Below are 24,910 nucleotides of genomic sequence, written 5' to 3'. Positions count from 1 at the left end.
AGCTAATGACAAACTAAAAGGTGAGCTGTATTTGTTGTAATGTCTACTAGAAGTTATTTTAGAGCAGAATTCAACCACTTTGTCCCAGAAAAAGAAAACTAAATGATATTATAAAAATCTGAATCATTGGAAAATGCAATTAACCCATTGACACCTGGAGTTTTTGGAAAAAAACGCATTTTTTTTGGACATTATTACCCTGGATATGAGCTAAATACTCAAAAAGGCATTTGCAATAAGACAACATGCCTTTCTCTCCACTAGCATCGCGTTTTATGACATTTTTGCTCGTGCATGCGCAGAGATGTTTTCTTTTTTATTATTATTCTTATTTTTTTTTTGCCTTTCCTTTTTCTCCTTTTCTTATCTTTTTGCTGCAGTTGTTGACCTGGGCTTGTTTCCAGTTCAAGAATTCCCGCGAAAGCATCATCGAGAAGGGGAATCCTTACCACGAAAGTGTAGTAGGGGAAAATTTTGCTCCGAGTTTTTCACCAAAATTTCTAAGCATTTTCGTGCATATTTCACGCTCTATCGACCCAGTAACTCTGATCTGGGTATCATTGGAAATATCTTTCCCTCCTTCAGAACTTGAGTGTAAGTGATGCCAGTTTTGGTCAAAGGTGATGACGTCAGAAGTGGAACAAAGGCCAGCGATCATCATGGGCGGCACAGGCATAAATAGGTTAAAGAGTTTTCATTGGCTTAGCCATCATGGTATATATAAACAATAGCCTCCATTTGGCGCGAAAATATGCCCGGATAATTGTCCGCGGACATTATCTGTTTCGAGAAACGAACAATTTTCCGAGAACGTACGGAAAACTGTTCGCTTCTCGGAACAGATAATGTCCGCAGACAAATGGAGGCTATGAACTGTTTATTCTAGATTTAAGTCAGCATCTTATTCACATGGTAGTCAGCTTTTCTGGTTCACGATTCTAAATACAAAGAAATAAAACACAGTCGGACTATATAGAGTTTGATACTGCTATAGGATCTCTTTTACGATTCAGAAAAGACCCTAGCCTTGCAGTGTGCCCACCGTAATGCTCTGCGCTAACTTGCTCTAAAAAGTCTTTACACGTCTCGATATGTTTTTCTTTTTTGAGAAATAACTAGTACAAATTCACCAGAATAAATTTGAATTTTATGGCTTTAATACCGGCAGTGTTTTTATCGGAAACTTATTTGTGATACAACACAATAAATGGTCGTAACATATTCGAGTTGATTAACCTGTGCTTTGCTTTCTGATGCGTGCTTGATTCAAGAAAGGCCTTTCTTCACTGGTTTGAGTAGTCTTAGATGGAAGGCATTGTTTAACGCATATTTGATGAATTATAAGCACGGATATTTGTCCGCGGACATTATCTGTTCCGAGAAACGAACAGTTTTCCGAGAACGCACAGAAAACTGTTCGCTTCTCGGAACAGATAATGTCCGCAGACAAATGGAGGCTATTGTGAGCGTACGCGTAATTTTTGGGGACGTTTATATTTTAGTTTAGTTTTCTATAGTTTGGGGGGCGTTTTTAATAATAAAATTATTCCGCTCATTCTTGTTGGATATTAGATGACTTTCATCGAATCGTAAGTCTGTCAAACAGGTCTGACCAGATATTCTCCTCAGGGATGTCTGCCATATCTTTATTTTTTACAGGTGATTAAGGTTACCGTATACCTTCAGATCGGCAAATTTTCTCCAAATTTGGATTTTTGGGTCAAAGTAATGGCAATTTCTGAAAAAAAAAAAATTGAAAAAAACTAACTATTGGCGGAGAAATGGAGGTTTTACGTTATGGCCGGAAGTAAAACTTCCCTCTTGATTGACAGCCCTATAGCGTGTATGCAATCGCGGAGACGACTTTCGCGGAAATGTTACCTATATGGATACCACGAATAGGCCCTTTGCAGAATCCGGTCACATGGTACGGAATTAATTATGCTGGGACGCAAGTTAGACAGTGGGACTTTCAAAACAAAGGAAAGTCGGGCTGGACTGGTGCGAGTTCCTTTGTTTTGAAAATCCCACTGTCTAACTTGCGTCCCAGCATAATTAATTCAGTACCATGTGACCGGATCCTGCAAAGGGCCTATTGGCTGGCTACTCAGTTAATCAGCGTTGTAAATCCATGCATTTTTCGTATTAGGTGTAATTCTATTAAGTTATAAGTAAACATGGACCACGGAAAACTCCGTAGACCAGTTCGAAAAAGCGAAAACAGCGAAGAACGAATGAAAATACATCTCGGAGTGAAGAAGCGAAAGTTGGCCTCGCGGATGAAGCTATAGCTGTCGTATCAAGCGGGCAAAAAGATTTAGTCAAGAGAAGAGACAGGTTCTGTAAAAATTTGGGGAACTTGACAGCGATAACGGCGATGTTCACAGTGACTCTTCTTTTGAGTCCGATACTGATGAATCGTCGGACTCATCGAGATCTATTGGAATATTATCCATGCACAATTGCTCCGTTGCGCTTTCTTTTGGTATCCTTTTTCGTCCTCCCCATTTTACCAGATCAGCTTCAAGAAGAACTTAGCTACAGAAAAATTATCTCTCCGTCTTGAGCGCATTGCAAAACACGAGGATGTTTTGGAGATTCGCGCGTAAATTTCATCGCGTGGTTAATGGTAGTACACTTTCCAAGTGCTGATTGGCTCAGTAATTTGAGAACCCAGTTGAAGGCATTCGTGGGCGGAGTTTGTTTGCGAAGCAAGAGGTTTTCGTAGCGCTTTTTTCTCGAATAAATGTTTTCGCTTGAAGCAGACACTTCAAAGAGTTACAACTCAAAGGGAATTTCTTCGATTGCCCTCAAATTTGGACAGTAGGTAGATTAACATATAAACAACAAAAACATGTCTGCGAATTGTTCATTTCGAAATATGTTTTCTCCGAGAGCGATTTTTGTACGATCACTTCACAGTTTTTAAATCCTATTTTGAAAATGTTCTGTAACTTTTTACTGCAATTGAATATGGCAAAACACAGACATGCTTTTTAGCGCTTTTTGTCCTGAAACCAAGGAAAAAATAAATTGACGAGAAAGAAAGTTCGCTTTCACTTGTAGCTTCCGAAAGGTAATTAGGGCGCTCTCATTTAGTGGTAATGAAAAAAATCGGCATTTCATTTTATTTCAAAATTCTTGGTGTGGTTTGATAGCCAGCTCTATGAGCTTTAATTTGATATGGGGGTTTAGGTATCACAGCTTAAAGGTCCGGTAATACGGGCAACATTTTCCTTCAGCTTGTCTCGCAACATTGTTGCATTGCAAGTTGAAATACATTGTTGCGCGTATTGCCACGTTTGTGACCAACTTGTCTCGCAGCAAAATACAGTGTTGCAAGTCTGCAGAATTCTACAGGTATAATTGCTTAATCGTGTGTAAATAAAGATGGCGCCTTCTTTAATATAATTTAGCATTTTAACGAAGTTCCACTTCAACTTCTGGCCGTCATTTTTTTCTTAATTTCCGTGCCAGCGAAGTTCTCTTAGTAAGAAGCTCAGTTTCGTTTCAGGTAGCTAGGCGAAAAGTTGTATTTTCGCGACAGTTCCTCCAAGCCTTTTGCCTTTTTTGCTGCTTGTTTTGAAGGGGCAAACGAGGCGTCCCGAAGACTAGCCCTCGTAGTCTTTGTAAAGGACAAAGTTATGACTTTCCGAGGGTTACTGGTCTCTTCGAATTCGGGCTCGCCTTCACCGTCCGCCTTGTTTATTATTATTATTATTATTATTATTATTATTATTATTATTATTATTATTATTATTATTATTATTTGCCACGCTTTGCGACAGCCAATGACAAGCGTTGAATTCAAATTTGTTGCTAGACAAGTTGTAGCTTCAGTGGTAGTACGAGCAGCAAAACTAAAATTTGTTGCAGAAAGTAGAACTCGAATCTACTTTGCGCAACATGTTGCCTCAACTTGCAAAACTGTATTTTGCTGCGAGACATGTTGGTCACAAACGTGGTAATATGCGCAACAATGTGTTTCAACTTGCAATACAACAATGTTGCGTGACAAGTTGAAGAAAAATGTTGCCTGTATTACCGGACCTTAAACCGGACGCGCTACATCGCTTGGACGCGAGACACCCCTGAAGGTATACAGTAACCTAAGAATGCATGCTATCTGACTGTTTACAGTTTTATTAATTTTAAAAAAAATCAACTTCTATTGCGCACTACTTACAGAATTAATTTACATCAGTATTACAAAATAAATATGAGAAGAGAAGTAAATGTTGCACGTGGCTATGAAAAGATTTTAAAACACATGTGCGCGGTAACTATAGTAGCCATTGGCTTTCGAGCTCCGAAAAATACATTATGCAGGAATACATTACTGAAAATACATTAATTAATTGGTAACTGTCCTGCCATTTCATGATCGGTCTCCATCAAAGAGCCAAAGGTTGAATTGTAACCTTCCGTCTTGCAATCTTTGCCCGTTTTTACTTCCGCTGGGTTCTCCAAGTCCTCCAACCAGGAACCAGTTCTAACAAAATTTCGTAATATTAAAGGATTAAGCTTTAAGTGGTTATCTGTCACTGTCAGAACAAAACAAGTAAGCGTCAAAAACACCCGTCTTGAAAAAAAAGGTACTCGGCTTAAACGGTTGACAATTTAATCACTCTAATGAGTGAAAAGAATAAGAGTTTGGTCCAATTGTTTGCTTAATCTTTCCCACCTCGCTCGCCTTTTGTGTTGTCCAAGCAACGCGTCAAAAGCAGAAGATTAAATAAAGCAAAGAGTATGCAAATTGGGCATCTTTTCTGTGCCGGAATGTAACCAAGGAATATACATCAACACTGTAAACTGATTTTACTGAAGACTACATGCGCGCACGGTCTTAAATGTCGGCCCTAGCGGTATATAATTCACCTTTCAATCTTCTTCTCCGCGATATCGGAAAAGAACTGAAACTCAGCGATGTTCGTTACATGAAATATCTTTTACAAGGACACGTCAATAAGGAGACTTTGGAACATCTCGATTCAGGACTGGAGCTCACGGAGCTGCTCAGAAAAAGAGGCTTGGTGTCCGAAAAGAAACTGGCTTTTATGAGAAAGCTTTTGATAGAAGCCAAATGTCTGAAGCAAGTCAACCTGGTTGACGAGTTCAAGGAGAAATTTACTTCTGTCACCATTATTGGTGAGTAACAAATTATTTTAATTGCGTTCATCAAATTCGTATGCCTCATTCGAACCGCTTGTGATCCAGACCGGTACAATGATTATAACTGATAAGTAACTTGAAAGCACGGTCTGCTTCATTTTGTATCCTCCTGTAAAACGCCAACATAGTACATGTCTTTTTTTTTTTCTTCGGGCAATCAAAATATTAATTCTCGTGCAATCCGGCATTTCACGTTTATTTTTTAGAATCGATGGCACAGTTAGATAACCGCCGTAAATATAAGTTGGTTTATTATACCCATCTATCATCGAAGGAGCTGGCTACAAGTTAATTCATGTTCCAAGAAATGAAAATGCTTCTTAGTCGTGAAAAGCAATTCGAGCCACGCAAAATATTTCAGTTCTGGTCCACGTACATATTTATTAAATCTTTATGTTTGGCCGAATGAGGTAAAAACCTCTGTTATTATGCTTAACACGACTTAAGTATGTCTTTATTCATTACATTTTGTGTTTACCCGTGAGTATAGTTTAATCCTACGAGACATTGGTTCAGTCCACAGATAGCCGGCGAGTGAGAATAAACGACCTAAACCGAGTCCGTAATCTCTTATCAACATTCGTTCAGTTTTTATCAATTTATTATTCCTCGCCGGTGCATATTCGTGCCAGTTGTATTCACTCTTGTTTCATGGCCGACAGATTGCTCTTGTTTGAGTCAGTTTTGAGGATTAACGAGTTTACTTACGGCGACCGTCTATCTACTAAGTGACCGTCAGCTGTCAGTTGTGAAATTAGAAAGAACAAAAAGCACAGGCTCAAAGGTCTGTATTAAGTTTTCATAGGTCTGCTTTGAAACGTAGGTTTTTTTAGGTTCCTGTAAGACGGCTATGCATCAAAAAATTAAATAGACGCGAAAAAAAACTGAAGTTTTAGATTGCTCCGATAAGGATAATTCGTCTGGCCAAGGCTTGAATGAAATTACTTCGAGACTCCCGGCTGAATAGAGTGTCAAATAATAGCCGATACCTTACAGGATTTCTAGCTTATGTACACATTTGGTCTCGCCATTGATAAAACCCTAGGTCTGACCCAGTCCTTTCCCTCCAGGTGAGAAGGAGCAAAGCCAGCGAGCCTCCAGGTTGAACAACAGGCGGGAAACTCTACTGCGCATGATCGAGAGCGTGGAAAATGAAATTTGCACATGCGAGGACGCAGAGACAGAAATCACTACTCAGATCAAGGGGTGTGAAGTGCAAATTCAAGCCAACAACGAGAATCTAGTCACTGTCGAGGAATCTATTCAAAACTTGAAAAACAAGATCGTTGAACAGGAGGCCGAGATAGAATCGTTTGAGAGAAAACTGGAGACGGTTCGATTCTTCTTGAAAAAGCGGCAAGTGGAGGTCGACAAGGTTAAGCAGAAACTTGATGAGAACCACAGCAGTGCGGCGATAAAGCGAGAATTAAAGGAGAAACAAGAAGAACATGAAAAGGGGAAAAGAGATGAAGACGAGCTCATCGCAAAACATCAGAACGCCCTGGACTTGATTAGGACGGCGCATGTCGAAATCAGGCACAAGACACAGGATATTATTGCACTGGAGGATAATATTCACGACCTTCTGATGCAGATACGCCAACTGAAGCAGAGCGCAAGGAAAAATCAGCGCACTTCGTCCGAGTTACAAGAGAAATTGGAAAATCTTTCACTTGAACTTGAAGATACGAGGCGTTTGAAACCGCTGACGCCTTTCTCAAGACCTAAGAGCCAATTTTCTTTGAGTGGTAATCATGGTAACACCATGGACGAGTCACACATTACAAGGAGACTGGAATATAAGGTACAGGGAGCTCGTAAATTTGTTAATGTTTTTAAATGACTGCCATTCATTCTCAGTCTCTTTTTGGAAATACTAATCATCTCTCCAATTGTAGTATTATCATTTTACGCACGGTGAAGTCCGCGTTTGGGCGAAATGGCCAATCCGGTCGAAGCTCGTCTCCAGTATTTTAACCCACTTATACATGAATAGCACTGTGAGGGCAACATGCCTTGCCCAAGAATAAAATGCGATTATTCGCGCCAGGGCTTGAACCTAGATCGTTCGCTCTGGAGTTCAGCGCGCTAACCAGTGGCCACTGCCCCTTTCTCATTCTACGTACATAGTATTCTGAAAATATATAACGCAAACTTATCTCACGTCACTAGGAAGAGACGAAAGCTACAAGTCATAGTCTTACTATAAACGTTTGCCTGCTTTTTTTTCCGGCACAGTCCTTGACAGTTCATGCAAATGTCTTTTTTTCTGTTCCTAAAAGGTTCTTGACTACGGCGAGATCTCAGAACGCGATTCAACTGTGATTGGTCGAAAAGGAAAGCGCGCTAATCCTCCTCAATTCCAGTACCCTTCCAGTGTGGCTGTCGACAGAGGATTGGGAAATATCTATGTTGCTGATTATGGCAACGCGCGCATTCAGATCCTGGAATTGAACGGTAACATGGCGCGGGAGCCTCTAGTCTTAGGCGGGAAATGTCGGCCATGTTCCTTGGCGGTTAGCTTACGGGGAGATCTGGTGATGACTGACTCGCAGATTTTACGGGTTTTTAGCAAAACGGGTGAGTTTACTTGTTGTGTAAGTTACACTGATCGTTTGATCAAAGAATCGGTTGATATGTTATAAAATTCGTTCCAGGACATGTCACTGAATGCGTGAACAAATTGACTACGTGCGTAGTTTACTTCCCTCTCCCACCCCAGACGGGAGAGTAGTGTCCAGGCCATGTATTCAACACAACTGAATTCTGTATTTATCCACTTACTCTTGAAATGAGTACATGTGAGTAAAGAGACGTGTTCCTGTCTCTCTAGAGTACGAAGAGGCACCAAGCTATCAGCCAAGCTGAACCGCATGTTATAAATACCACAAACCTTGATCAGGGTTTGATTAACCTCTTGTAGGTGTCAGTACTCATTTACTTATTCAATCAAACACAATCCGCGATATCTTTTTGATAACGAGTTTTACTTTGCATTTTTATTCAGGTGAACTGATTCGTCCCATTTTACCCGTATACAGCAAGAACGACAAACGACCCGAGCTTAGCGCTGTGGCCTTTGACATTCTCGGAAACATCTACGCCGCCGACAAGGCGAACCACAGAATACAAAAGTTTACATTCGATGGGAACTTTCTTTGTTTCATTGGAGGACTTCACGACTTGCACTGCCCCATGGGGATTGTCGTCAAGAAAAACGGTGACGTCATCGTTACTGAATATGAGAATCATCGACTCAAAATCTTCAGCCAAGAGAACCTAGGCGAGAGTAAAACAATTGGCACAAGGGGGGTAGGGTCCGGCAAGTTTTTCTGCCCAAGAGGGGTAACACTTGATCAGAATGACAATATTTTGGTGGCAGATAGTCAGAACCACAGAATTCAGGTGGTTTCTTCAACTGGCGAATCACTTGGAACATTTGGGATGATTGGCTCCGATCCCGGATGTCTTGATAACCCGTATGACGTTGTCATGGATGCATCTGGGAATATCATTGTAGCTGATGCTAAAAATCACAGGTTGCAGGTTTTTACGAGGTTTGTGCCTGTCTATGCTGACCCTACAATGTATGATGAAGAGTATGAGTCTGCGGTTGTTACTGTAGATGAAGAAGGACTGGAAATGAATAATGATGACGCAGAGGTTCAACATGGCATTAGTGATGCTGAAACCAGTGAAAATCCTAAAAGGGTGACCGTGCAAGAAACAAGCAATGATAGAAATCAACAGCAAACCACAGGGACTGATAAAGTTTTGGAGGAATCTCAAATGTCAGGAGTCGAAAATGGAAAATTCTTCAGAGAAGAATCTTCAAGGCAAGCCTCTGGAGACCCAAGAGAAACGCAGATTAACAACAAGTAATGAGATCAGGAAGACGTTGGACTTCTGCTAAAGATGAAGCTGTGGAACTGTTTATTCTAGATTTCAGTCAGAATCTTATTCACGTGGTAGTCAGCTTCTCTGGTTCACGATTCTAAATACAAAGAAATAAAACACAGTCGGACTATATAGAGTTTGATACTGCTATAGGACCTCTTTTACGATTCAGAGAAGACCCTTGCAGTGCGCCCAACGTGATGCTCTGCGCTAACTTGCTCTAAAAAGTCTTTACACGTCTCGATATGTTTTTCTTTTTTGAGAAATAACTAGTTCAAATTCACCAGAATAAATTTGAATTTTATGGCTTTAATACCGGCAGTGTTTTTATCGGAAACTTATTTGTGATACAACAACAATAAATGGTCGCAACCAATTCGAGTTGATTAACCTGTGCTTTTCTTTCTGATGCGTGCTTGATTCAAGAAAGGCCTTTCTTCACTGGTTTGCCAGTGAGTAGTCTTACATGGAAGGCATTGTTAAACGCATACGTTGCCTGCTGCGGCGGTCACTCCGCTTCAGTAGTTTTAACCACGAGGCTTTTTTCCGATTCTTTCCGCCCCTGGTCAAACAGCCATGGTTCTTGCTGTAGCTGCTGCACTGTTATCCTCTCCGCTAAATTCCACTGTAGCATTTTGTGAATGACGGCTTTGACTGGATCAGGGACGTTCAGTTTGGAAGGGAAGTTGACACGGCGATGAACCTGTTGCAGAAGACTCCGTAAATTGGAGTCATCGAATGGCAGCCGACCACAGACCATGGTATAAAGAATCACCCCCATACTCCATACGTCCGCTAGCATTGCGTCATAAGCTATACCTACGTAGATGATAACAGTGATATCAGATAGAGCAGTTTTTAGTACTTTTTTTTTTCTACCTCTGTAAACGAACATTGAACACGTCGGCGCATTTGAATACTTTTTAGGCCAATAAATCAATGCAGGCAACATTGCAAATTGTCGCTTGACAATGTTTCGTTGCAAGTTGAAAAGCATTGTTGCGTTGCACCATCCATCTTGTTAGTAGCGGTAGCATGTTGTACAAAGTTGAGCTCGATGAACATGCGTACAGGATCTGGCCGTGTACTGTGTATACCTTGACCATCTACATTCAGATGGTTTATTACGCAACATGTTGCTGCTTTTGAGCTTGTGAGATCGTTACTGGGACAGAAAAGCTTCTCGTCTTTTGTTTTGTCCCCAGTAACAGTCCCACAATCCAGTGCGAGATGTGACTTGCCCTAGGCTTCTGCTCGTTTCTAATGTGGCGAATGGTATTCCACTTGATACTTTAAAAGAACCACACCCTTATCGAATGGTACGCGAAGTTCCATCTCTCGTGCGCTTGAAACGTTTAACATATATACCCTTTACAAAGTATAACTTATTATTATATGGCTAGCTCCGTGAGCGGGCAAGATGAATCAAATCCTGCGCTGCGATTGGCTACCCGAGCGGGCAAGATGGAGCTATCTTGCCCGCTCGGGACTACCCGCCGTGTCCCGCAAGAAAAATTTCCCCGAAAGCCATATAATAAATCCTTTATTGACCAAGCTTGTTCGGTCAAGATGGCTGGATGTTGGCCTCGTTCTTTTTTTGCGTGTTTATGGACCTCGACTCCGTCTCGGTCCATAAACACGCAAAAAAAGAACTTGGCCAATATCCAGCCATCTTGACCTCACACTTGGTCAATAACCCATACGTCTTTATTTAGGAAACTAAAACAAGTTTCCTACCTTTAAGTATTTCTGGTGGTGCATAGGCGTAAGAGCCGCAGTATGTGTGGCAAAGTTTTCGCTTTCCAGTAGCCGAGGTCAAATTGTCTCGCGCAAATCCAAAGTCAGATATAATAATGTTCTTTTCTTTATCCAGCAGGAGATTTTCACACTTGAGATCTCTGTGTACCACATCCTCACCATGAACATAATTGATTCCAATGACTAGCTGCTTGAACAACTGTTTAGCAGTTGCTTCTGGCACTGCTCCGTACTTTCTGATGTACTCTAAAAGATCGCCGCTTTCCGCCAGATCAGTGATGATATACATTCTTGTGTTGGTCTCAATGACCTCAATAAGTGAGATGACATGAGGGTGGCTGAGTCTTTTGAGAACCTTGATCTCACGAGGCAAAAATTTCGAAAGGAAATCCTCGGGTGCTTTCTTTTTGCAAATGATTTTGACTGCAACGTACTTTTTGTGTCTTCTAGAGTATGCCTTTCTCACAACTGCGTATGAGCCTTTCCCAAGAATATCTCCTAGCTGGTAACCATAGCGCTCAAGCAACGCAGTCACACCAGCTAGTGGGTTTTCTGTGCGACTTGCGTTTGAATCAGGTTTGTCCGACTTCTCTGTGGTTGGCACCGCGTCTGATTTGCGTTTGGAATCTTGTCCCGTTTCCGGGCTTTGATCTTTATCGTCAGACATTTACGATTTACCATTTGAGTCGATCTGCTTCAGGGAGACATTCTACGTCCTTCCTGACTCGATCTTATTCGCAATCCTCAACGATAATTACTTCCAAATAGTCAATTAGTGTATTGTTCCATTTATTATGTTTATGACGTCAAACTTAACTGAAACGTTGCTAATTAATTACTTAAACCAGTTAATGAAAAACAAAAACAACAACATAGACATTACAACACAGAAGTTTATTTTCAATTTCAAACTTTTAAATTTCGGTTGTCTTCGTCACCATAGAAACCAGACATGCGCCATGCTCGCAGAGCTACTGACCTCACCGCTATCGCTCCGATCAGGAAAGAAGAAGGAAAAGTTGAAGGCAAGAAAAAGACCCACAAACACTCTAAAGGGTCCAGGAAAAGCTATAAAATGAGCACTCCTCGCGGTTCTAAGCCGCAACAGCAGCAACAAGCGCCAAGAACGGAATTGGACTACGAAATCGAACGTCTGAAAGCTGAGATTCAGCAGGAACGACAGATGAAGTAAGTTGTGAATATTGTGATTTAAGCGATGGACTCTTAGACCTCATTTGACCTCCGATGAAAGTTTGTTATTCCAAAATGTTGAGCTACATTGTCTAACTATTTATGCCTTTTTGAGTTTTCAATTATAATTAAAAATCACTTGTGACTGTCCAGCCCTGGGAATCTCCTTTGAAGTTGTGTGGTCGTAAGGTTTTCGAAGGATACGAAATCAAGAAAAACAGTTAAAGCCTTAAAATTTTACAGACTTTAAACAATTATAATTTTGTTAGCAATCAAGTGCAGGAACAGGCATTTGCAGTTTGCTAAATAGATGTTCTTAGTCTGGTTTAGAAATAAGCTAGGTTAATATACAAATTAAACAATTCAACCTGTAATTTTGTTTTAGAGAAATGTTAGAACAGTCTTCAGTTGAGCTTGAGAATACCATCAGTGATTTGGAGGAGAAAAACGACAATGTCGAGGATGAAGGTAGATAATTAGCAGAACTTTGTTTTCACTATAAAACCACTAATGTACTGAGTCTGATTGTTCAAAGGGTTGTATATTTATTAAAGCAAGCTCCCAGATCAAAATGGTGTAGTTTGTTTTGCTAAAATTTGATAAACTTGAAATTGATTTATTTCACGTGGATAGTGTTACCTGCCGTTTGAATAACAGGGGCAAATTGATATGATTATCCGGTATCCAGGTATATGGGTATATGGTATCCGGTCACTTCGTTCCATGGTCACTTCGTTCCATGGTCACTTCGTTCCATGGTCACTTCGTTCCATGGTCACTTCGTTCCAAGTCACTTCGTTCCATCTGTTGGTCACTAGTGATATGTATAAAAGGGATCATTCAATTGTGGATACTCATATTATTCAGCAACCATTACAAGTGAATCAAGCCGCTCTATATGTTACAATGTCTCCGACCTACAGTACCTTATGATGTGTATATCTTGTCAAGAAGGCCTGCAGTGTGATGGCTGCCTCTGTTGGCAACACAGCACTTGCGATACACATATATCACAGTTGCAATACTGAGAAGCAGTTAAAACCGGTGTGTCTATTGACTGGTGCTGTTTAACATGCGACAGCCCTCAGGCTGAGAGTACCGCCTTAAGTGAAATCTCCACATATGCCGAACCTGACGCTGACTTCAATTCCAAGCTTCCTGGCGCTGACTTCAACTCTGAGCTTCTTGATGCTGACTTCAACTCTGAACTATCTGATCAGTCAAACTTACCTGCCGAAGTAGCCTTAAACAAGTCGTCCTTAGCTGATTCGCCGACCGTGAGGCAAAACCTCTCCAGCTCCTTCTCCATCAGCTTCCAGGTCATCAACGACTGCACCAACAAAGGAGTCGGAGACACCTAGTTTTTGCCACTGATCAGCAGCTTGAGTTCCTTGCCCATTCAAAGTTTTGGTAGGTCGATGCTACATTTAAGCTGTGCCACAGACCCTTCAGTCAGCTGATGACAGTGAATACCTTTTTAAAAGAGGACGACCACACTAAACGAGACACTCTGCAGGGAGGCATCAGAGCCACTTCTCGAGTTTGTCAACTACGTATCCAGCACTTGGGTCCACGGAAGCACCTGGCTGTCAGAACCAACAACGATGTTGAGGGTTGGCACTATGGCTTAAATTGACAAGCATCCAGACGAGGACAGCTTCCAATGTACCTGCTGATCCATCTTCTTCACAGGGAAGCTAAGCTTACATTACTTCAGATCTGACTGGTGTCCGAAAGGAAGCTGAGGAGAATCCAATGACGAAAGTACAGAGACCTACAGCAGAAAATCTTTGAGCTTTGGGACCAGTTCGAAGCCAACGAAAGATCAGCAAGACGGCTATTAAAGGCCTGCTCTCATCTTAATGGACCACTTGAAATTTGAAGACAAGTTAATAAAGTATACCAAACCAAAAAAACGGCTCTTTTAGGAGCCACCAAATAAATGAAAGCAATGACCAACATGAGAAACCTACTTGAAAGTAGATAATTAATGACATTTATTAAAGATATAAACAATGAAAACACTAATGCAGGAAAGACTGGGCTCCACAACAATCTAAGATGGTGGAGTAACTTGTTCATAAACAAAGATTCAAAACAGACCAAGCATTTGTTAACTTCGAATTTTCAGAAAATCTATTGAAAATAAAAGTTTAATAGCTTAGTTTACGTTTGGAACGAAGTGACTCTTTGATGAAACAAAGTGACTCTTTGATGGAATGAAGTGGTTGGAACGAAGTGACCATGGAACTAAGTGACCATAAACCCTTGTATCTTATGGTGTAGAGATTTGTCAATATTTGGTACAACATGCACCTAGGAAAACCTAGAAAAATGGCTCCTTGTACCTTCTGGTTTTATTCATGGGGGAGAAGCATGGCAATTCAATTTGTTGTTTTCGAAGTTTAACAATGCCTGGTCCTCGAAGTGCTATGTTATCATGTAAAAAGGGAAGGAGGGTCAAGGGTATAGCATACATTTTTCATGGAGTACACACCAAAGAGAAAGGTCATCAAGCACCAAAGGTGTGAGTCACTTGCAGCATTTGGGGGCGTGCCCCCCCCCCTTCCCCTTCCCTAAGAAAAGTTTAATTTATTAGGGGCTCAGAAGTGCTGTTTCTGGAGAATCAATTAGTCAATCAATCAATCAATCATTTATTTTAACATGTTTCGTCAAGGAGCTAAGAACTTGTTCAAAATATAAGCACGTAAAAGTGAGAACTATAGTAATTACAGCTAATAATATTATTCTATTCTAGTTAATAATGTTATTCTATTTTAAAACAACTTAATAGATATATAAAAATTAGCAATAAATACATAATATATAATTTGCTAAGCCCTGCAAAAAAAGTAAAAAAAAGCTTAAAACATGACAGAGAAGCTATAAGACACGTTCTAAAAAGCTACAATCTTGCAATTTACTTATGAAGTCATTTACATCACTTGAAAGACATACCTGAGAGGGCAAACTGTTCCATAACTTAGTTAATAAATAAGAGAAAGAGTTCCTTTTAAATTTAAGATTAAAATTAGGTAATTCCAGAGTCAAGCCCACTACTCTTAGCCCATACGATGTATGCCTATATTTAAAAAGGTTTGCAAGATAATAGTAACAGTGTCTCTGGTAACTTACATGTAAGTTGTTCAATATGCCAACCTTTGAGAAATTGATTGTAGCTTTAATAGGAGAGACTGACAAACCAGCGAATTATACAATGTATATAAATATATATCTATTTATTCGGGACCTCCAAAGTTGTGCATGTGTATACGTGCATATATATGGTCACTACGTCATTGAGGGTGTAGGTGGGTGAGACCAGGAGGAAGTGAGTGGGTAGGACAAGCAGGTCAAGAGAACATCTCTCCTTCTAAGAGATTTGTTTTGCAGTTTTTGTTGTTGTTGTTGTTGTTGTTGTTTTTTGCTTTTTGTTTTTTTTTTTTTGTTATTGTTGTTGTTGTTTTGCAGTTAGATTTGCATGTAAGTTTGTTCAGGAATTCAGCTATTTGTACATAATAATCATTAGACTGTTGCTGTAGATAATGAATGGAAGACCCGTTTTGAGACCCAGCAAGAGATGAACAATCAACTTGAAAAACAGGTTGTATTATTGAGGGACAAACTGGGACAGCTTAAGATTCCTTCTCGAGATGGTAAGCTCATTGCTGTCTGCTTATAATACAACAGTAAACAAATAGCATGTTATGTCATGTTGTAGTGACAAACTTGTAGTGATCTTGGTTTAGTTTACATGCATACTACTTAATCCTATTTATGAATCAAACTAAACAATATTTATTTCAATGGTGCATTAAGTACATATATTCAGTTTGCTAACTCATGCCTTAGTTGAGAAGTTCTTAAAAGCTTTGTTTTGTTTCTATATAGGAAAACCAAGTAATCACCTCAAAACATACAATGGTTTATCTGATGTAAGTCTTAAAAAATATATTAAACCTCTGTTCTCTGGAGTGTCTCAGTATGTCAGCAAAATTATTATTTGTACAGTAGGCTGTAAAAATGTTCCCAAAATGTTTTATTTCAATCTCTGTTTTAACCAACAGGCAGAAATCAGAAAACTAATGAGACAACTGGAGCGAGATAAAATAGAGCTACAAGGTCAGCTACGAGACTTGGAGTGGCGTTTAGACAATGAATCCAAGGTATCTTAAGTTCTGTTCCTTTCTTTAGCTCCATATAATGTAATTATGTAACACTAGTGGAACACTCTTTCTTTTTCACTTTTATTGGGAGGCACAGTGGTGTAATGAATTTACCTTGGACTTCAGGTCAAATGATTCTGCTTTGAGTTACTGCTGTTGTTATTGTTAGCATTGTGTTGTTGTGGCAAGACAGTTAATTCCTGGAGTGATCAGGGTGATAAAATCCAAGACTCATCAATATGGCAAGACTGTGTGAAAATCCGCAGCTACAACCTAAATGATTTTAGACTCTGAAAAGATTGTGAGACAGAAAAACAAGGCATTTTGAAACTCATTATAGTGGCTTCCAGGATTTTGAGATTGAATCATAGGTTTCAGAGACTCAAGGATTCTGGGTTCTATTCTTAGCATCCTTTTGAATGAAGAGCGTCAGTTATCCATCTTCCTAGTCACTTAATGCAACAGAGTAGAATCATTGACAATTTACCAGTAAAATTAGTGAATTAATGTAAAATATATAACAAAAGTTAAATCAACAATGTTATTGTTACTGTGTTATATTTAAGGCATACCACAAGATAAATGAAGAAAGGAAGAAATACTTAACAGAGCTAGATGAAGTAAGTATCATGCTTAGAACTGCAATATCATTCAAGTACCATTGTTCTGCAGTATTTAAAAACCTGGGTTTAAATCAATGTTATTAATATTGGCAAAAGCAAAACTGTCACTTCAAACTAACCAACAACCTTGGAATGAAGCAAATTCACAACAAGCTCATGCCATGCGATACTTCTGATGGCTAAAAATCATGCTGATGCAAATTGCATTTATTGAGGGGATCATTGTTCATTGTGTCTGAAATCCACATAGGATTGCAAATAATGATAAGTAAGAATAGAAGCAGTTTTCACATCATTTTACAACCATGCAATCATACATTCCATAAATACCTTGAAAGCTTTCTTTTCTCATCTGGTCCTCACTAGCAACATTCATTATCTGTAATACTGATATGATTATCATTTATTTATTATTTTGCATCTCAGACTGCTGCAGTCATTGATGAAACAAAGACAAAAACAAGGAAGGCTCTTAGTGAAGCTCAGCGAGAAAATGAAGCCCAGCTGCAGACAGCTAAGTTAAGGTTGGTCTTTCATGGTGTGCCGTGATGTTGCTTTTTTCATCTTGATTTAAAGTAATTTTAGGCATCATGAGTTGGGTGATCTGAAATGTAACTATTTGACTTGTAAACCAAACACACCACACAGATGTTTGAATACTATCCACACTTAGCTACAATCAAAGCCAGTTAATATGGACAACATATGGACCTCTAAAAGTGTCTTTGTTAATGAGTTGTCTGTGAGAATTTTTCAATGTTCTGAAGTCATGGTTGTAGGTAGTCCTGGCATCAAGCCACACGTGCACTTGTTATGTTCCAGTTTTGGATAAAATACCACAAACATTTTTCTTGCTCCAAGCTCCTTTTTCACAGCTTGAATTCTCATAAAGTCTAATGTGTATTAAGCAGCATATTGTAGGGAAAGCTAGAGATCAAAAGCACAGTTGTAACAATGAGGTGTTTTCAAGTGGGGGTTCATAAAGCAGGATCTACTACACCATGTTTACATCATGCAGTATAAGCACTTCCTGCTCTCTATTTTGTAATTCACTTTTTTTGTATCCTCCAGGCATCCTAACCAGTTTGGCCTGCCGGACAATCAGAGAATCATTGATCCTAAGAGAGGCCCAGTGAAGAAAGTGGCAGCAGTACGTAAGCTACCAAAGCTGGACAGCTCGGGATCAGGGGGGAGTAAATCACCTGGCAACAGTCCAAGGAACAGCTAAAATATATTGAAGAACTTTCAAAATTTAAAAAATATATATTATAACTTAAGATATTTATTCTTTTAAATAACACAATCAGATGAAATGTAGCACAGTTGCTAAAAAATGGATCACAAAGCTAGTTAGCAGTTCACATTATATCATTTAAACTAAAAAAAAGGACTCTTGTAGCCTTAGTTGACAGTGCTATTCTGACAAAACATCTAATATTTACTCTGAGTAATAAAGTAATATTTTGGTTAGTAAATATATATGCTACCAAAAAATTAACAATTTTTCCAAAAGTGATTATTTGGCTTGTTGATAGCTGTTAAGCAGTATTTGACCCTCAGAACAAATAGTTATGAGGCAAGTTGGCACTTGTAGCTAGAAGAGATATTTTTGTTGTTACTGTAATTAGAAGAAAGGATACTGTCTCAACATGGAATATTTTCAGTTGTAACCATTAACTGAGGTGTATCTTGTCTTAATGAAGGAAACAGGTTAAGAATCATCAATTATGACATATTTGCAGCCATTACTTTCTTTATTTATAATTGTGTTAAAAATGTTCTTTTGTGAACTTGTAAATACATTATTTTGTTTGTACATATGATGCAATTGTAAAGAATTCTCCTTTAGAAAATAAAATAGATCATTTATTTTCTCATAATATTATTGTTATTCTTTTTCATTGTCAGAAGGGAGGGATGGTATGATCGCAGGTTAGAGCATTTATGACCTTTCTAGCTCCATTATAATTAACCTGTGTTGGTGGCTCTTGTTGCACCAATTGCTTTCTCATTTGTGACGTCTTCATCCAGAATAGCGGCAATATAACAAGAAGGTTTAGGGACGAGATCGACGAAAGAAAAACAGCAACATGGAAAAGGTGCCAAAGTCTTTTTCCTGGCATATTTTTTTCCAGTTCAATACCCCTAAATTAAAAGGTAAGGTTAAGGGGTGAGGGAGGGGGACTCACCGGGGGTGAGGACTCACCCAGAATAATTGGGTAGGGTTGTGCGGTCCGCTTCCCAAAACCCTTACCCTATTTATGACCAAACACATAAATTATGAAGGGCTTTTGTTGATGGCCTTATCATATTCAGGACACACTGCCACTATTTTAAGTTGCGAGGTATCATTTAGAGAGCGCTTAATGAGGAAGTAAAACGCCATCATTTCCCTTTCAAGTGGCATTTTTCACTGTTATAGTGATTGTTTAAACATGGTCTAAAAGTGGCCACAAATGTTTTAAACCCCGTTCAAGAGAAGAGAGAGTTCTTTTATTGCTTCACCACCTATCATCACTTTGTTGTTTAATTTGTTCGCAGAGGGAAAGGGGTCCCGTGTGCAACCCTCAAAGAGTTTGTCACATCAAAAAGAATCCTGACAACATTATTAATACACATTTTTTTATGCCATTCCGCCAAACTGGCCAAGGAGATTAAACTTGTGGAGAGTTCCTAACTTTGCAATATGGTTCCATCCATCACTGTCGCTGTGCTAATATGGATGGCATTTGGCATGGAAATGCACGTTACCCATATATATAATGGACCCGGGGTCACGACAACCATCACAACCCACCATTTGGATCTCTGTTACTTGTAATTCTACTGGTACTGACGTCAACAGTGTCTTTCACAGTTCTGATTATCTACTTGTTCAATCCACACAACAGATTTCATCATTCTTCCTCCAAACTCATCCCAGGGTTTCAGTTTGCTCCATAGGGAACACAGGAAGATGTACAGCCAAACAAAACGGACTGGTTGGGGGTAAATGTGTTTCTCGTCTTTGCCATCACTGGTCTTGCCGTTGCTCTTTACAATGCATTGCAATCCAACATTTTTTTGCGCTTTACTGTTTTGCACAAATTTACAACTCAAATCAGTGAATCCTAGAGAGTTTTATACTATGGCGCTTTGGCAATACTTAACTGGGCTCATTTAAGTTCAATACTCGCCTCTGGTGCTTTCTACATTGCATGTCGTAGTACAGTCTTTTTTTTTATAAGAATGATGTTTTTCAGGCCCAGACTGAATATTCCTATTTTCTGCCGATTTTAGGCTGAAAATATACTGGTAGTATTCTTAATTATAGCTAATAATTTTATGACATTATATGACGCGTAGAAAACGATGAATTTAGAGCAGTTATAACCTGCGATCAGGCCTTTCTTTTTCCACTTTTCTTTTTTTGGAAAGAAGGCGTCGGGAACCTGTTCACTTCCAGACGGTGAAAACTCTCCCATATTATCCGGTCTCCCGTATGGGTCACCACTTTATTTCGAGGGAAAATTATTGGAATAATTAATATTATGATCAATGGTGTCAAAAGCTTTAGCTAAGTCGAGAAAAACAACGGATGTGACAAGGCCAGTATCGATGCTGAAGTACCATTGATTGGTGTCGAGTAATGTCTTGGCCAGACAAATCAAATCTGTAAAATCCCCATATGACTTGAATTGATCCTTTGTGTCCAAGTACTTGAGTTAATTAGCCAAAGCACGGCACGAAAAATCGCCTTTACCGCGCGTCAAATGTGTTGTTAAAGGTTTTGTAAAGGTCGCCTTTGCACGCTTTTGACGATCTGTGACGCGAATCAAAGATCATCTGTGAATAAACCTTTACCACCAAATCAAAGGCGGGAAAGGCCGTTTTTACTCACCTTTGAACGCCTGTGTTTTTAGGGTTAAAGGTGATCCTTTGATACGCCTTTGCGCACTGTCAAAGGCGGGTCAAAAGTGTAATCAAATTTGTCTGCGATTCGAGTCAAAGGTTTGCTAAAGACGTGGTCGAAGATGCCTGTGACGCAGGCCAAAGGTTTGTCAAAGGTACTCTGCGCGTTCCGCGCTCGCGCGTCTCGCCCGAACTTCTCGCTCGCGCTCCTCTTTCGCGCTGCGCGACCGTTGATCACGTTTCGCGCGATCCACATCTTATACGCTTTTTTCTGCTTGCTACACTAGCTTTGTAGCTCCGCATACGAAAGATGCAATTAGATCCGTACTCTTGATTTATGTCTGACAAGTTTTGAAGAATATATCAGCTTTAATAAGGTTATTTTGTACCAAACTATTGGCAAATGTTAACGGAAAAGCGGCCCGGAAAGATCATTGCGCCTAATTTTAAGAAAATAAATGTTCAACTTAATCTCAGTTTCAATTTTTCCCCCGTTTTTATCAAGAGTAAATACCTTCAAGTACCTTACATAAATGTTTTGGACTTCAGGTTTCAAAAAGCCACGTTGCAGGCTTGGTTTCAAACTACACGTAATGAGACTGATCATGAGGAAAACATTGTCTTGTCTATCGTGAAAACAACAGTCAACAAATCTTCCAGGGTACAAAGTGCATTTATCTAACATTGAAGTACTACGGCTAAATTCTCAGTTCCTTAAATTTACTAGACCAGACTAGACAATAGGGAAGACAACCGCAAAATTTCGGGAAAGATATAGCAAACTTCGCACAAAAGTCAACTAGTGTATAAGCGTCCTTTCCAGATGGCACGTACAGTCCGTTGCATGGAACTCCTTATGTTTTGGCAGTTCTCCTTTTCTGCTTCTTGCACTTGCTCATTCTTGCATTATAAGTGGAATGGAATACAGTGTTTTCCACTTCTTTCTCATCAAAGTGGTTAAACTGCCTTGTTGGGGGTCAATGCCAACTAAATCCCCATGATTTCTAGGGAAGACACATTTTGACAAAGTCTAAGGCGTTGACGAAATTAATCAATGCATCTTCACTGGATAAGTCCATCCTGTCGACCACTGCTTGTCCGCATTTGTCTAAACAAAAGCAAACAGACAAAAACGTTGGAAATGAATATTAAGGGTGAATCTTGGCATTCTATTCCTTAAAGTTTGCCTATAGTTTTTGCTAATATCACATTAATAAAACGTGACCAATCAGATCATTACTCCTCCGAATAGTTTGTGCTTCTGTCAATAGTAGCCTTTTTTTGTATTTCTCTCCACTCTACTCAGAGATTTGGTCACACAGGTATGTCATTAAGAGCCAGTTTAACAAGCTAATTTCACCAGCTGAACAAGGGTTATCCCCAGCTAGAATTTCATAAGAGAACAAAGACTTGGAGTCATTTTAAAAGTGTACAGCTTGGCACAAATAAACAAAAAGCCTAGAGCCAGTTTACCAGTCCATCTGTCTGTCTGTCTCTTAAAGACATCTTACAGACCTCTTACAACAAAGATCTTTTATGGTTGCAGAATAGCAATCTAAAAATCAACAAATCTGACATAAACTGTGATAAGAAATGAGGAATACACACACCTTTGGGAATATTGCTGTTCCTGTGTAATTTCCACAGATCTCTTCATGTTCAGTAGTGTAATCTTTTTCCTTATTTTCATTGTAGATCATATGTGAAAAGGAGCATATAAACATATCAAAATAATTGCACATTTGATTAGTAAACAGTTAGCAACTACTTGTACACTTTTTTCCACTGAAAAAAATTCCTGAAATTAAATGATTTAACATGAGACATGTCTGCATGGAATCGCATGGCTCATTCATTGAGACAAAAATCCAGTCCAAGATGATGAATACAACCACTATGATTCCCAGTGCAGCCGCATCTCATAGAGAGAAATGGCTATTATCCAGTCAAATTTGCCAACAAAATTTTCAATTGAGTAAAAGCAAATAAATGTCTTTGTCAATTTACTTTTACTAAGTTATTATCAAATCCTCTACACCTTAAATTCTCTACTGATCCCATCAATTAAGTTATGAATTAATCATATTATTAATTTTGCTTGGAAAAATTTGGTTTGGAAACCTGATGGCCAAACCAAAACAGTCGATATTGCAGACAACCACTCAAAATTTAGATTCAAAACTCAGCTTTTACCAGTCAAAAACCAACATTTCCTGAGACTGGTTTGCAACATTCTGCAACTTTGACTCATTTACCAAAAAGATTCCCACCCCTTGCATGTTTTCAATAACATTTTAATTACTTAATTTTCATCCAGGTGAGCCAGTTGATGTATTTGTCCCTTAAGAAAGACAACATTTCCTCACTTGCCCTTAAATGAACCAAAAAGAAACAACTTTTTTTTTTCACAGAGTGAGACTGTAATAAAAATGATCAATTAAAATAACATTAATAAGCTATAGCCAGGTTTTCAAAGTCTATTTATATCCTTTCTTTGCTGGAAAAAGATATTAAAAGTTGTGGCTGAAGAAATTATAAGATGGTCTATGCTACAAAATATAGAAATAACAAATGAATATTCCAGCCTTTTACTTACCAAAATGTTCTGATGTGTGCACACTTTGGAGCATTGCATGATTCAACTGCATCTGAGTTGACTATGAACTACAGAGTTGTATATTGTATCCTCTCCCAGAATTTATTGTTAATTTCTTCAGTTCTTCTAGAGTGGCTAGCTGAAGGATAAAAACAACATTCATCAGCAAATTTCCACTAGTCACATATTTATTGGCATTTAATTGTCTATTGCTCAAAAGACCAAGACATGAAACTCTAAAACTACTGGTATTGTCCAGAGAGGCCACATAATAATATTATTATGGGGTCAGCTTTTTAATTTGCAACTAATGGCAAGTTTGATTTTTTATCACACATTGTAACAATTTCACCTACTAAAGATAAGCTGGATTATGTGTACTAAAGGCATCCGTGGTCGAGTGTCGATCGATACCCTTGATCGATCCTCTAAATCGACACTCTATCAACACCCGATCGATATTCAATCAACACTCCATTGACACCTTGGTTGACACTCAATCTACATTTCTATTACTCAGTTTTGCAAATGTCACAGGGTAGGTGCATTTGATCACCTGGTATGAAACCATTCTTAGCCCTGGAAACAGTTCAAAATGTCAAATGCCTGGCAGGTTCGGGGGGGGGGGGGGGGGTGGTTGGGCAGGAGATAGTGGAGTTCCAAATGATTGATCCATAAGCCTGATACAACATATCAAAACAAACTTTTACTACAATTGCTACTGATCTCGCTATCTCAGTGGTCAAAATTTGTTGTGGACTCACGAAGCTGTGCTTCGTGAGTCCACAACATTTTGACCACTGTGATGATGCATATCATTGTTGATAAGAGTACAGACCACACTAAACCACATGCAATTTGTTAAATTCAACCCAGTGAAGTCATTTATCAACATTAATGAACAAATATCATCATAATTTCAACTGTGGCAGCAAACAGAGCTTTTTTTCAAAAGAATGGTAACTAGAGACAAAAGCAGAAACTTATCCATAGATTAAATTTTCAGTGTCAACAACTCTTTTAATGGTATAATGAATATGATAATTAAGTCAGGTCGTGATGAACTGTCATGCATGGCTGACTGAGTTTTTCCTTCAATGCAAATTTCCTTTATATTGACATGAGCTTTCTTTCAAGGGAATTGTTTAAGCTCAGAAATTACCAGAGGCATTGTGCACAACAATTTATACGTAAAGAGAGTTAAGTTCAAGCTTAATTATTAAGTTACGTTTATTTCAAGCACTGATCATGCTAAAATGTATGCTATGACAGACACTTCAATTTAATGCACAAGACTTGACTGAGTGAGAAAAAAAATTATCTTTGTCAACTTTTGTAAATAAGTATATGTGAATTGAAAATAAAGTTTGGTCTTTCTTAACGAAGAGCTTTGCCGATCAACTGTGATTCAGTCAAGTGCAATTAATCTTCGACCAAATTGTTTTCACTGCCGAGGATCTGTATTGCCATAAATATACGCAATTCACAGCTCTTTATGTAGCCATTGCTACGTTTAATTTACTTTTTAAACTCCGTTATTCTCTGAACATTGAAAAAAAATGAACGAAATTCAAAGACTTACCTTTTCCTGGTCCAAAACACAACGAAAATTTCAC

General features: G+C 39.0%; 3 protein-coding genes and 1 long non-coding RNA gene across 4 annotated transcripts; 2 read left to right on the top strand and 2 right to left on the bottom strand.

Moving 5' to 3' along the window:
* Positions 1-4,765: 4,765 nt before the first annotated feature.
* On the top strand, positions 4,766-9,102 carry LOC145496689 (uncharacterized). The gene is made up of 4 exons (XM_081476422.1): positions 4,766-5,148; positions 6,243-6,976; positions 7,455-7,752; positions 8,180-9,102. Exons 1-4 carry the CDS (start codon positions 4,851-4,853, stop codon positions 9,052-9,054), a joined length of 2,205 nt encoding a protein of 734 aa, XP_081332548.1. The 5' UTR covers positions 4,766-4,850; the 3' UTR covers positions 9,055-9,102.
* A 475-nt stretch (positions 9,103-9,577) lies between these two features.
* On the bottom strand, positions 9,578-11,503 carry LOC145496692 (testis-specific serine/threonine-protein kinase 3-like). The gene is made up of 2 exons (XM_081476425.1): positions 10,807-11,503; positions 9,578-9,888 (listed from the first exon to the last, which is right to left on the bottom strand). The coding sequence occupies exons 1-2, from the start codon at positions 11,492-11,494 to the stop codon at positions 9,578-9,580; spliced, it is 999 nt and encodes a 332-aa protein (XP_081332551.1). The 5' UTR covers positions 11,495-11,503.
* A 202-nt stretch (positions 11,504-11,705) lies between these two features.
* Positions 11,706-18,687, top strand: LOC145496691 (coiled-coil domain-containing protein 169-like). The gene is made up of 8 exons (XM_081476424.1): positions 11,706-12,015; positions 12,404-12,486; positions 15,561-15,674; positions 15,910-15,953; positions 16,086-16,184; positions 16,751-16,804; positions 17,234-17,331; positions 17,879-18,687. The coding sequence occupies exons 1-8, from the start codon at positions 11,780-11,782 to the stop codon at positions 18,033-18,035; spliced, it is 885 nt and encodes a 294-aa protein (XP_081332550.1). The 5' UTR covers positions 11,706-11,779; the 3' UTR covers positions 18,036-18,687.
* Positions 18,688-21,365: 2,678 nt separating this feature from the next.
* LOC145497050 (uncharacterized) lies at positions 21,366-24,910 on the bottom strand. The gene is made up of 4 exons (XR_014050638.1): positions 24,877-24,910; positions 23,295-23,433; positions 22,309-22,377; positions 21,366-21,806 (listed from the first exon to the last, which is right to left on the bottom strand). It is a non-coding gene; the product is annotated as an uncharacterized LOC145497050 (long non-coding RNA).

This window comes from Orbicella franksi, chromosome 9 (genome assembly GCF_964199315.1).
Source record: "Orbicella franksi chromosome 9, jaOrbFran1.1, whole genome shotgun sequence".
Lineage (NCBI taxonomy): Eukaryota > Metazoa > Cnidaria > Anthozoa > Scleractinia > Merulinidae > Orbicella > Orbicella franksi.
This window is presented reverse-complemented; position numbering and strand designations above follow the sequence as displayed.